The sequence below is a fragment of the Danio rerio genome, chromosome 21 (genome assembly GCF_049306965.1).
Source record: "Danio rerio strain Tuebingen ecotype United States chromosome 21, GRCz12tu, whole genome shotgun sequence".
NCBI classification, from domain to species: domain Eukaryota; kingdom Metazoa; phylum Chordata; class Actinopteri; order Cypriniformes; family Danionidae; genus Danio; species Danio rerio.
The window spans coordinates 41245959-41260406 of NC_133196.1; the positions used below are offsets into that span (position 1 = coordinate 41245959).

Sequence of the window (14448 nt, forward strand, 5' to 3'; positions counted from 1 at the left end):
AAACGGATTTTCCTGTCCTTAAATTAGCAAAAATGCGTTCTGACACGCCCTGAAAGTGTTTGCGCCCTGCGTTTTGCGCTCTGCGCATGGACCGTCAAAATAGAGCCCATAAAGTCTGTCTAATCTGTCTATTTGACGACTAGTCTAGTTTTGGGCTATTCTTTTTTTTTTCTTATTCAAGTTTAGCCTTGTTTTAGCCAAGTTGTCTACATTTAAATGTTTATCAAGACGTCTATTAAACATCAAATTGTTTACTGGGTAGCATTTGAGGTAAAATCATCTCTCAATAGTTCACAAGCAGCTGAGATTTGATTGACTTTTCTTACAAGTTTCTAAGGCCTAGTTCTACTTAAACGTACATTTTTATGTTTGTGTCTGTAAACAAGTCAATTGTGTGCATATGTGATAGTGTATTTCACCACAAGATGGTACAATCATCATGTGTGTAATGTAATGTGTATTTATATAGTGCATTTATCATACGTGGCCATACACCCAAAGAGCTTCACAAACATGAAGGGGGGTGTCTCCACACCACCGCCTGTGTGCAGCATCCACTTGGATGATGAGGCGGCAGCCACATGACAACAGTGCCAGTGTGCTCACCACACACCAGCTATAGGTGGAGTAGAGAGCCAATTAAGTGGATGGGGAGGCCATGATCGGTAAGGGCCAATGGAGGGAATTTGGCCAGGTGTGATTTGAATGTATTTTAAATTAGTTTGAAGTGCATTAGTCTTACAATTTATTTGTGGAAGTCTATGACAAGTTGTAAAAATTTTGGCATCAGAAATAGTGATACACGATATATTGGCTGCCATATTGGTACCGGCCGATAATAAAGTGAATTATTGGCAACTAAATTCTTAAATACATTTTTTTCCCCACACTTCAGATTTGTACCGCTGGCCATTGGGGCAGATGCTTTAGAAGAGTTTATGCTAGAGGAAAGACGAGCAGTGTAGGATTCTTTATAAAATAAAAAAAAGGGAATTCTCTGAATTGCAATTTTTAAATGAATCAAGATAAAGATGATAGATAAATAGTTGTTTCCTTGTTTTTTACAGGCAAGGTTTTAACAGTGTCTTGAGTTTTGTTTATAAAATTAGGCTTGGAAAAATTTATAACATCTACATTTGAAGAGTTCAGATGCAAAAGCCACTAAACGCCAAGTTCTGCCAAAAATGAGAATGACATTGAGTGAATGCTTTGGGCACGTAGTAAATGTTCAACAAATAGATTTGTGTCAAATCATCTAAATCCCAGCGTCAGCGCATTCAGAAATAACCGTTTGTTTGCAAAAGCCGCTAAACGCCACTTGCCTTCGACAGCAAAAGACGCTATTTCCAGAGAACCAATAAGAGGCATGAATCGTATTATATGTTTTAAATGTAGCAGCGCTAATATGCTGGCTATTATAAGGAGAGTCAAAAGACGGAGTTTGATGTACTGCATGAACCTGACTGACTGTCAGTGAATGACAAATGAATACGGCCTGTACCTCAAAACTCTGTGCATTATAAGAAAAAGAAAACACAGTGTACAATCGGAAGTGTAGCATGCATTCATAACGTTTTGAATAAGTCGAATTTACTAAAGCTACATTACATTAAACAGCAACTCCATTTCACGAAAGACGAAGTTAGGATGCCGTTTTTTTATCCCACATGGATATTATGAAGATAAACAAGAGATGAAAAAGAGACTAAGATCTTGAGTATAGTATGGATGAATAAATGACGACTTTTGAGAGACACAATCTCACTTTTTTGCACAGTAGGCCTACCTTGTGTTTTATTTGCCAATGCAGGCTTTGTTTTAAAAGATAAATGTATAAATCTATACATTATCTATATTACTGCAGAGATATTGATGTTTCACAATGTTTTTACACTACATTATTTGAATCTAACAAGCTTTTTTACATTGCTTTACTTATATTAAGTCCAAATCCCAAATATCAGAAATGACAACATATTGTTAAGATTTAATTAAAGTCAAGTTTAATGTTATTGATGAATGCACTTGACAGATTTCATCCATTCATTTTCCTTCTGCTTAGTCCCTGGTTTATCAGGGGTCACCACAGCGGAATGAACCACCACTTTCTTGACAGATGTATTTTTAATTTCAGGTCGTCTGAGTCTGTGTTTTATGTTTGGTAAAATAATCTCTAATTTCATCTTTAGTGATTTTCAACTAATTACAATGTCTTTTCCCAATAGGTGGATTTAGAGGGTTTTGCATAAAAAGCAGATGCGGATTTAGCTGGATTTGATCCAAAAGAAAATTGTTTATATATTTTTTTTATATTAACAGATGTGTGTGTGTTGAGAATCAGTTAAGACAATGTTAGCACCTGTCAGCTTTTATTGTGGGGAAAACTGGATAATTTTGAGCTTTTGTCTGCTAATTTCAGCTTCCGGGTTTAAAATGATTTTTGGGGCGGGATCAAAATCGGCGACGTAGCGCAGTACTGCAAGTGCAATAATGACGCGTAGCTTTCTCATTATTATTCAAAGCGGAGTTTTTTTATCCTATGAGAAGAGCCGGCTGCTTAATTATTCATGAGAGCACGTGCTTTCCGAAGGCAGACCTGCCATTTTCAAGCAAGCTATGAGACACGGACCCACGGCACGCAGTAGCCGTTCATGAAGGCTCGTATGTGTTTGTTTCCATGATCCACAGGGTTTGTTGCATGTTTTTCCCCGCGATCCTGTCAGGGCCGATCATACAGCAAAGCTGTGTGTGTGCTGCAAGCATTTTTGTCGGGAGAGCAGTACGAGAATTGGAGATTGGCGGACGTTGACTTTTATCAAGAGTTCGTTCACATTCAGACACATCGCCGTGCTGTTGTGGTTGCCTAAATCCTCTATATTACCAGCAGGACTAATGGTTAAAATAGGCACGTCAGGAGACCTGCTGCACTGAGTCTGCATTCAAGATCTATAATTTAGACGATCGAGGGAGAATCTTCATCTTCATTTACATAAACACACTTATCTTTATAATTATATAAATTGTGGTTATGTGTATATGAAATCACGAATAACAAATGTAGCAGGGCATTAAATTACTGTTTATTTCTTTGCATTTTAACTTTGTGAACTATAAACTCATGCGCCTCCTCACGGTTTGTGTTTCAGTTTGTGAGAGCCAACTGTCAACAACAGTTATTCGCTCCCCTTCTCCCCTGCTGGCCACGCCCCCTCCTGCCTGATGCTCGCGGAGCTCCACGCCCATTAATCATGCATCTTTTGAAAAAATTCTTAAGTAGACTTTAACCGAAAGTGGGGGGTGTCATGGCCCTTTAAAAACCAAAAAATTGTTTAAAGGGACATTTATGAAAAAAATGTATTTTATTTAGCAGCTAAAAACCTTATCATTACCTATTAAATGAAACCTCTGAACCTAATAGGACGAGCCTGATAGAAAATGCTCATTTACAAGAAAAGATGTCTGATGGATTTAGAGGGTCTTGCATCTGAACTCATTTATCCACCTATATATTGGTTATCCACCTATATATCGGTTATATATCGGCTTCCAGATTTCAAGAGTTATTGGTTTTCAGCCAACATTTCTATACCAGTGCTTCAGAGATACTTGTGGTTTATTATTTCACAGAGCTTCCTATAGGTAGCGTCAATTCCCAATTACCCAGCACCAACAGACACCGATAAATGGCAAGAAACATTGAATCGGGTCTTCTGAAATCATTAAGTCTTAACGATATGGTGCCAATTTATGCAAATTGAATTATGGAATGTCTAAGCAGCCACATCAGGCGATTGTTTGTGATAGTTTGCATCTTCCAGTGCAGTGTAAAATGACCCTAAAAGCTAAATAAAATCACAAGAAGAGGACAGTATGCAAACTTCCACGATACACAGATTTGGCACATCATCTTGTTTTGTCCCCAAAACAACCCTTTGTTTTATAGTAGGTTCTGAAGCTTGATGCTTGATGGGATTTTGAACTTGGCAATTGTCAGTGAGGAATATACTCTATCTCTTCCTCATTCATACTTCTATATCTTTCTAAGGCCGTACTCACACTAGGTACAGTTGCCTCGAACCGGGCCAAAGCACGCTTGTCCCCCGTCCTCCCGTCTCCCCCGATGGCCCGCGCTCACACCATATCGGGCCTCGGCACGCTTACGTCATCGCTGCTGCGCTGTTCAGAAGCGCTCTCTGTGGCAAGCCTTTTTAGCATTTAAATCTTTGTTCTGAGTCCATAAATATATTTAGAGATATCTCTAATTATATTTTGACTAGTCATAATTATAATTCCACTAGTCAGAATAACAATTAGAGATATCTGCAATTACAATTGTACTAGTACGAAATCAGATTGGAGATATCTGCAAATATATTATGACTAGTCATATTCCTCCATTGACTTCCATTGAAAAATATTTGCAGATATCTCTAAATGAGTTTTGACTAGTAACAATTGTAATTAGAGATATCTCTGAGTTTTTACTAGTCATAATACATTTGGAGATGTCTTTAATTCATCATATTTAGAGATATTTACTAATATATTTGAAGATATCTCTAATTAATTTACTAATAGTCGAATTACAGTTGTAGATATCTTGAATTGGATTTTTGACGAGTCAAAACTCAGTTAGAGATATCTGCAAATATTTTTCAATGGAAGTCAATGGAGGAATATGACTAGTCATAATATATTTGCAGATATCTCCAATCTGATTTCGTACTAGTACAATTGTAATTGCAGATATCTCTAATTGTCATTCTGAGTAGTCGAATTATAATTATGACTAGTCAAAATATAATTAGAGATATCTCTAAATATATTTATGGATAGTCAGAACAAGGTTTTAATGCTAAAACGGCTTGCCATACGCTCTCACTCAGTAGCACAGTGGAGATTTCTCTAGTTATATCGTTTCAGTCGTTTGATATGCCGTCAAATATTTCGCCAAACAGTCCTTAGGGATGCGGGGACACGCAGTCAGATATTTCGCCGAACAGATCCGCCACTTTTGGCGCTCATAAACAATCATAAAGCTCTCGTGCTGCAGGAATGAGGAGGTCTGCTGAAGGCGCGCAGCTGGCGTGCTGTGAGGAGTTTGCGTCTTTAATAAACTACGGCAGTTTGCGTTCACTGAACAGAAATAATGATTAATAAATCCATATCAAACAGTCCCTTAAAAGTCACGTCTCGCTTTTGGTTTCGGGCTTTGGCGCGTTTTGCACTCACACACAAGCGTACCGCGCCAAAGCCCAAGTGTACCACGCTCAGGCACACCTCTTCCAACCGGGCCAGGGCCCGCCAAGTGAACCGTACTTGAGCGCGATTTAGCGCACTCACACTTCTCAAACGATCCGGGAAACAGGCCTGGGCACGGTACGGATGGCATAGTGTGAGTAGGCCCTCAAGAGTCAAAGATATTGGTCGTAGTGAACAGTCGAAAGACTATTGAAGATGTGCTTTAAAAGGGTAAGAATCTTGCTGTTTCTCTTCAACCACATTTACCAGTGCATAAACCACAATCTCTCTATATTTATATCCTAGTATATTAAAACACTCACTTTTCTAGCACAATCTCCTCATATTTTGGTGGAGGATCATTGTATGGAACTGTCGTCTCATCGCTGCTGCTTTCTAAATGCCCTGTGACTTCCTCGTAGGATGGTGGCGGGGTCGCCCCAGACAACTGGGAGGCCACAGATAAAGATGGATCTTGAACATATAGCGAGCGATTGTTCTGTGAGTGGCCGGTGTGATGGCGAGCGTCTTGGGTGGCGAGAGAAGACCCATTCCGCTCGGTGCCGCTGACCACCACACTGAGCCTGTCATTGGCGTGGAAGTTCTCTGAATGTGAGAGTGGGTCGCGGTGCACCAGGATGCGAGGGAGGCTGCGGGTGTTCCGGTTTGCCAGATAGCGGTTCTGGGTGTAGGCCAGACGCCAGCGAGTGATGGACAGCCGCCAGATGATGAAGAGCGCGATGATAATGACAGCCACGCCCACCAGGGGCACCACCATGTTCCCAAAGTCCAGCCGCTCGGAGTTTGAATCGGCATTGCTATTCACTGTGTAGATGCTGCGGTTTTTCCAGAACTCCATCTGTGATTGGATAAAACAGGGAATGCATTTTTAACCTATTATAAAATTGGTATGACCCAGAATGCCATGAAAACTTTAAAAAAATAATTACTTTATTCAACAGTTTCTTCACCTAAGTACCCTTGAATGCTTTCCTATACTGAGAGTGAGGAAAATATTTTTTGGAGATGCTGATGGTTTAATCCGATTCAATTATCTAGGAAATCTATGATCAACAGCAACAGTTCATTGGCTTAAACCTGAGCTGGAAAACATGATTCAGCCAGATGCTAATGGTCTAATCTGATTAAATTTTCTATGCTAAGCTAAAAGTGCTCCCATGAGAATCAGAGGTCAGCTGAATAGATAAAAAAATGGTAAATTTCAACAGTTTAGGGGACAATAGGGAAATTGTAAAATTAGCCTATTTCCAAAAATGGTGGAGTGTTCCTTTAACACTCCATAAAAACTGAATGTTGGCAACAATCACACTTTTTGCCTTGACTGCATTCCATAAATATGAGTGACCAAATTACTGAACAATAGTAATTAAAAAAACAAAAATATTTTCCCAACAACAAAATTGTGGCTAGTGAAAATGCAGAGTGGCTAGTAACGTTGGAAAACTACTAGCCACAGTGGCCAGTGATTAAAAAAGTTACATATAATATAAATATTGTTACGAGTAGTGTAGTGTAGGCTTGTGTGTGGTGTTTCTCTCGCTCTATCTCTCTCTCTCTCTCTCTCTCTCTCTCTCTCTCTCTCTCTCTCTCTCTCTCTCTCTCTCTTTCTCACTCTAAGTATTCGCAGGTGTAGCGGATTACGTTAGGACGGATCATGATTGGCGCTTGGATATAGAGAACATTGGTTCGATGGCTCCCCGCTCTCTCTCGATTCCCCATTTGTGCTCAGTGGAGACTAGCGAGCAAATGAGTGTTTGCTTCTATCCTTTTGTGGCGTTATGTGAGATGCTGATGTGTTGTTGTTAATTTTTAACCGGCAATTGAAGCCCGGTTTTCTGTCTCCCTGTCGGGCTTGGAGCATGTGGGGAGGTTTGGTGCCTTATTTGTTATTTTCGTTTTCTCCTGTGTTTGTTAGTAGGGAGGTAAGTTTTCTGTATTTTATTTTATTTGCTTTCTAGGGAAGTTTAATCTTATTTAGTTAGCTTGGTTTATTGTCATTTATTTTGGCTGAACTCCTCCTGATGTTATTTTTGCTCCTTATTTCTGTAAATAAATCATATTTTCTTGTTAATTCTCAGTGTGTTTTTGGTAAATATTTTGGGGAGAGAGAGCGCGGGGGCACCAGGGATTATATTTTTAATCCCTGTTATTTTGTTATGTTTTTGTTAAATCTCTTTTTGATTAAGGATTTTTAATTTAATTCGTAACAATATTTATAATTTTTCCCCTAAAATAAATAAGTAAATATATCAGAAGATAACAAGTGTTTTCTTCATGTTCTAACCTATTTACCTGATATGGATTAAATTCATAGATTAACCTTTTACTTTTGTTATACTGTTTTTCCCCCTTTAACTTTAAACTATAAAGATTTATTAGATAAATGAAAGACAGGTATGTAATAGATTTATAGGAACACATTTATATTTGTTTTCATATTCTTTTTCCATAATTTTTTTTACAATAATGTCCACTTTGTTACTTAGTCATTAGTATTTTTAAATGTATTTAAATGTACAAATGAGGCAATGTGGGGAAAAACAATTGACGGCTTGTAAATGACATATTAAAATAAAATTAAAAACTTTAGAGAAAATAAACTCTAATTATATTGTTTTTAGAGATGTTTATTATAAAGTAAATCAGGGGTCACCAACCTTTATGAAACTGAGAGCTACTTCTTGGATACCGATTAATGTGGAGGGCTACCAGTTTGATAAACACTTTTCAAATGGGAAATTTGCTCAATTTACTTTTAATTATATTTTATGTTTTTGGTAATAATGAATGATATTCATCCATGTGAAGACACTGATCATGTTAATGATTCTCACAAAAGTTATCAACAATGATTAAACAGGGTAGAAAATACCCTGTATTTATTTATTAGTTTATATATCTCTGCAAATATTTACATTTTTAAATGATTACTTCTATACTAGATGAAGCTTACTGGTAAGTGGTGCTATGGTGAGCTATTTTTAGAACAGGCCTGCGGGCAACACATGTGATCCCCGCGGGCACCATGTTGGTGACACCTGAAGTAAATAGATATAAATGTATCTTACAACAATATATGTATTATATTATACATATATTATACATCCATATATATATATATATATATATATATATATATATATATATATATATATATATATATATATATATATATATAGTGTGACATATTATGTCACTGCAGGAAAATTACTGTAGGAAATAATTGTAGAAAATGAAAACTGCCTGTTGATAATGGTTTGATTGCGTGTATGTATCACGATACATAAAATAATACATTTTAGTCTTAGGGTTAACCATTTAATTCCAGAAATGTGTAATAATAATAATAATAATTACAAATTACAATGATTGGTCGTGTACATTACATTTTAGTTTTCATTACACAGTAGCATTAAACAAAATATGCAAGTCCATAGGGCCAAAAGTCATGCGGCATCTAATGGAAACACCCACTTATGAATTACAATTAACTATATTTATTAAATGGCTCATGAAGACACTATTTACCGTTTGTTCCTTGTTTTCAAATACTTCATTGGCCTCCTCAAAACTGCAGCTCTCCTCAGCACACTCCCTCTCGATGTTGCCCTGCCGGAACTCCTCCAAGAAACCGTTTGCCCGCCGAAAACGTTTAAGAAGAGAGTTTGCATCCTTGCCATCTAGAAACGCTGAGAGACCCAAAGAAATCTGTGTTTTAATGGGGGCAAAGGTACTTCTCTTTATGTCTGTGTGTGTGTTAACAAACAGTGTGTGCCACTTCAAGCCTGTCAGATACAATAAATCTAAATGTTTTTTATTTGTTCACTTAAAATTTACTGATAGGAAATCTATATAATTATTTTGAGGTTCTTTTTCCATCCATTCATTATTCTGCATCTTATTAGAGTCATGGTGCTGAAAATAAAATAGGACAGCTTAAAAAGTGCTAGTAGACTCCAAAGAGCTTTCACACATTATCTGTTACACCAAGGTTTTGTGTAATGTAACATAATGGGCTCTATTTTGACGGTCCATATGCAGAGCGCAAAACGCCGGGCGCAAACGCTTTCAGGGCGTGTCAGAACGCATTTTTGCTAAATTACGGACGGGAAAATCTGCTTTGCGCCGTGGCGCATGGTCTAAAAGGGTTACGTTTATTTTCTTAATGAGTTATAGGTGTGTTTTGAGAATAAACCAATCAGAGTCTCATCTCCCATTCCCTTTAAGAGCCAGCTGCGTCTCGCCATAAGCGCATTCACTATTTACAGGACGTAAAGTAAGTCTAAGTGGAAAAAATGAGCATTTCACAAGCAAACAGTTAACAGTTAACAGTTTTTTTTTTAACAGAAAACTGTTAAATAGAGCATCTACTGCATGAGAATGAGAGATAATAGATCTACTTTCACATTCACTCTTGGATAGGGAAACCTTTACGCACAGACATCAATTAGTCTATAAATAATTAATTTTGTTTGTTAAGCGCAAATATTCGTTTCAAAACTATTTCTAAATTCAGTTCTAATTTCCAGCAAACGAATAAATGAACAATAATAACAAAGTGTGCTCAAAAACCTGAGTTATTTCCTATATCCCATATGGTCTAAAACCTGACAGGTGGACAAATCTAAGCTTGTTTTTAATAAAACAAATATAAATATGCATATAATAAATAATACTGCAAATAATAATAACATTATACAAAAGCAAATTGTTATGAATGAACTGAAAAAGCCTCCCGAGATGAAGACATAAAAGCAGTGATTTTTCACATTTATGCAGGCTAGAAAATAATATTTTGTAATATTTTAATCCTTTATATTTATATCCTATATCTATTCTTATTATATACTATATATATCCTTAATATTTAAATGTTTTCATATGTAAAGATATTTGCCTATTGCTCTCTTGTGCGTATTAAGCAGTGTGTAAGCGAGGTGCAACTCTGCGCATGAGTTTAGACCGGGTTTGTTTTGGTCTAATGAAAAATCTATTTTAGTTTCTCAAAATAGCAACGGGCCAGCAGTGCGCCTCAGAACGCCTTTCTTTTTAGACCAGAATGCCTATAGGCGCACAAATGAGTGCTAATGCATTTGCTATTTAAACAGCGTAGCACAACGCCTCAAAACGACTCTTGCGCCAAGCTGAAACTAGCAAAAGACTATTGCGCCGCGCCTTGCGCCACATTGCGCCGGGTATATGATAGGGCCCAATGTGTCAGGAACTATTTTTATTTCAGACAGAAATCTGACTCAATAATGTGATTGTTTCAGGATGATGTTCTTACCTGCTGCCATACTACCTCAGGAGAACTCAGTCTGAAGAATTTTGACCTGTGGACATTTAAAAGAAGTATTCAAAGGGTTGAAAAAAGTTTCATAACATATTAACTAGACAGAAAAAAGTTTGTCACAACCAATTTGCTACCTCTTTTGACAAATAGCATGTTGCTATCTACTTTGTAACATTTATTAAGCTGCTAGCATGTTTTAATGCACTCTTATCATGTCTCTAGCATGGTATATCAGGTTGTGGCTATGTTTTAAAATGTTTCTAACAGGTGTGACAAGTTGCTAGCATGTTTTAACGTATTCCCAATGTACTCTTTGGAGGGTTTTATGTTGATATTATCAACATATATATGTATAAATACTACATTAAGTTGTTATCATATTTACAACGATGTTATATTATGGTACATAGTTTTATCTTACTGTTAGCGTGTTTTAAGCAAGTTTTAGCAAGTTTCTGACATGTTTTAGCATCTTGCTTGCATATTTCAGAGCATCTTCAAGCATGCTAAGTAAGGAATAAAGTCACAAAATAAAGCCTAGCAGGCTTATCAGCACAATGCAAAGCTTATGTCACGGCTACTTGCCAGAAAATGTAACAATTAGACACAAAACATTGTTCTGAGCCAAAATAACTAATATTAAATATTTCATTAAACGCAAAGCTGACAGAATTGAATTTGGTTGAATGGAGCAGCATGCACTAAAACAGTCAAAAACAGCTGTGTGACAGACAAGCATTTGGATGTGAATGTATTCACTGATAGTCAAGATGATTCAAAATACCCGGATGAGCCTGTGTTATTCGTTTCAACATTAGTTTTCTGGGAATAACATAACTTGGAGTTTCAAGACTAACGAATCTAGGCATGGGCCTGTATAAGATTCTGATGGTATGATAACCTTGGATAAAAACATTACGTTTTCGCAGTATTGTGATTACTGCTCTATAAAATATAAAATATATCTTCTAAAATATATTCTTTTTAAATGTCTGGGTAAAAACCAAAACTTTTTTCCCTTTTGAACGAAATATATTTAATTTTGAGAAGCATTTAAAATATTTTGGAACAGTAAACATGTCAGACTAAATGAATTATTGATTTCTGCTGTCTTCATTTGTTTATTTATTTATTTATGTTTATTTTTTTTTTTTTAAACTGCATCTTTTCTGCTGGAGATACCGTTGTCCTAAAAAAAAAAACATAAATAAAAAATCGAACACACACCTTAAGAACGTTATTGCAGAAAATATAGACGATTTTAAAACCTTGACTTTTCCAAACCGCGTTATACCTTAAAAACTGTCATGAATTTGGGTTGATCATTATTAAGTCCTTCCCCTCTATGTCCTCCTCTCAGCTGTTAGCTCTTGTACTCAGCACGAGCGCTGATGACCAGTCACCTGTTCTCGCTTTACCCTTATTGGCATTCCTATATCTCTCTCCCTTTCATTCCCTCCGTTGTAAGTTTATTGTTACTTTGTGCATATCGTAAGTGCACCTTGCATGCAACTAACCTGTGTTTTCCTGTCCAGCCCTGTTTTGTCTTGTTCTCCTGTGTTCTACGTCGTGGGTACAAATTATATGATCTCGATTATAGTGCGCTCTCATCGTTGAATGTGCTCATATTACCAACACCCAGAGGTCAGACGTTCTCCTCATTGCAGTGGTTTGCTAACAGGTCCATCCAACCTCCTTCTCTCTCTCACGGCTAAGCAGGCGGCCTTTAGAGTTTTCTTACTGAAGATTCAGCTCTGTGTGCCTCGTTAAACGACAAAATGCCTTGTTTTGACGCTTTTTTTAATTAAAGAATTCTGTTGAATCCCACTATTTTGCTTTTCATTCTGTTCCATGACAGAATAAAATGACCAAATGATGGATTTGGCTGAGAGAGGCTCCATACGCTTTGTGGTCGTAAACCAGGGAGCAATGCTCGGCTGCCACGAAGAGGAGCTCTCCGTCACCAGACATGCCATGGACAGTCTGTCAGTGCAGCTAACGGAACTCACCAACCAGCTCCACAGATTTAGCCCGTGGGCCCTGTCTAACGCTGTCCACCAACATATTTCTGAACCCTGTGTAAACAATCCCCCAGTAAACAATCCCAGCCCTTATCGCCCAATTTGTGGATGGTCTCTCCACTGAATTAGACTAGCTTTTCTCACACGAACTCCCCTCCAGTCTGAATGCTCTTATTGAAAGGGCTATTCGTTGGGAAAAATGCTTGAAGTTGCGTCGCTGTTCCAGGGGCGCTCCTGATGAGTTTACTGTGTCTCATCCTCCCTCTGCTGTGCTCGCCTTCCGGAACCCAAGGAACTGGATGGGTTTTACATCACTGATGCTGACCGTCAACGATGCTTGATTTTCAGACTTTGCATGTACTGCGGGGCGCTGGACACTTCGTCTCCAAATGCCCAGTAGAGGGGTAGGCTCATCAGAAGACCAAGGAGTTCTGACGAGTGCTATTTCCTTATCTCCCACTCCTTTGCGGCGAACCACTCTTCCTGCTGTCTTACGCCATGGTGGCACCTCCATTTCCTGCAGGGCGTTCGTTGACTTAGGAGCCGAAGAAAATCATGGATGAAGCGTGGGCATTACGTTCCGGTATTCCCTTCACCGAGATGGACAACCCACCTCCAGTGTATGCGCTCAATGGACATCTTTTGCACCAGGTCCGTCGTATCACCATGCCCGTGAGTCTTAACGTCTCTGGAAATCATCAAAAGACAATAAAGTTCTATTTATTTGACTCAGTTCTTTCTCCATTAATACTGGGCCATCCCTGGCTTTCTAACCATAATCCTCACATTGTCTGGTCCGATGGGACTGTTATGTCGTGAAGTCTTCCCTGTCATGTTAAATGTCTTGTCTCTGCTGTTCCTCTTGTGTCTTCTGTCTCTGTGTTGCAGGAAGAACCAGGTGATTTGTCGGGTGTTCCAAAGGAATATCACAATCTGCGAGCGTTCTTCCCGGGCCGGGCCGCTTCTCTCCCTCCCCATCGGCATTAAGACTGTAGCATCGATCTCATTCTAGGTAGTACTCCTCCTCAGGGGCGATTGTATTCTCTATCCAAACCAGAGCGTGAAGCCCTTGAGCAATATCTCTCTGAGTCACTCGCTGCAGGCACCATTGTTCACCTGTTGGTGCTGGTTCCTTTTTTGTAAAGAAACAGGATGGGTCGCTACGTCCGTGTTTTGACTATCGAGGGCTTAACAGTATAACCATTAAGAATTGCTACCCCCTGCCCCTCATGTCATCAGCCTTTGAGATCTTACAAGGAGCTAAGATTTTTACGAAATTAGACCTCCGTAATGCGTATTACTTGGTCCGCATCAAGGCCAGACAGGAATGGAAGACCGCTTTTAATACTCCGCTCGGCCACTTCGAATATAAGGTTGTTTCTTTCGGGCTGGTAAGTGCACCTTCCATTTTCCAAGTACTGGTAAATGACATTCTTAGGGACATGCTCAATTTTTCTGTGTTTGTCTATTTAGATGACATCTAATTTTTTCCCCCTCGCTCGAAACCCATATCCAACACGTTCGCCGCGTACTGCAGCGCCTGTTAGAGAATCTGCTTTTCTTGAAAGCAGAGAAGTGTGTTTTTCATGCTGACTCGGTTCCTTTTCTGGGTTATATAGTCTCAGCTGATGTAATTAGCATGGAGTCAGCCAAAGTGCAAACCGTCGCGGACTGGCCAGTTCCTGAGACACGCACTGCACTTCAGAGATTTTTGGCCTTTGCAAATTTCTATCGGTGGTTTATTAAAATTTTTTGTCAAATTTTCGCGCCTTTAACCACTCTAACCTCCAGTAAGTCCTGTTTTGTGTGGTCGGTCACAGCTCAAGCGGCGTTCGAGGAACTTAAGCCATTATTTTCGTCTGCGCCCATCCT

At 38.5% G+C, this 14448-nt stretch overlaps 1 protein-coding gene across 7 annotated transcripts in view; it reads right to left on the reverse strand.

Moving 5' to 3' along the window:
- The window catches only part of prrg3 (proline rich and Gla domain 3), a 46307-nt gene that overhangs the window by 26841 nt on the left and 5018 nt on the right, over positions 1 to 14448 (reverse strand). For all 7 annotated transcript variants that reach the window (XR_011007947.2, XR_011007946.2, XR_011007945.2 and 4 more), the window contains exons 2-4: positions 10550 to 10595; positions 8791 to 8951; positions 5565 to 6100 (exon numbers count right to left, since the gene is read on the reverse strand). Coding sequence is in view for 2 of the 7 variants with exons in the window: in XM_073934150.1 (XP_073790251.1) it covers positions 5565 to 6100; positions 8791 to 8951; positions 10550 to 10559 (707 nt within the window). In the remaining 5 variants the exon portion in view is untranslated. The remainder of the gene's footprint in view (positions 1 to 5564; positions 6101 to 8790; positions 8952 to 10549; positions 10596 to 14448) is intronic.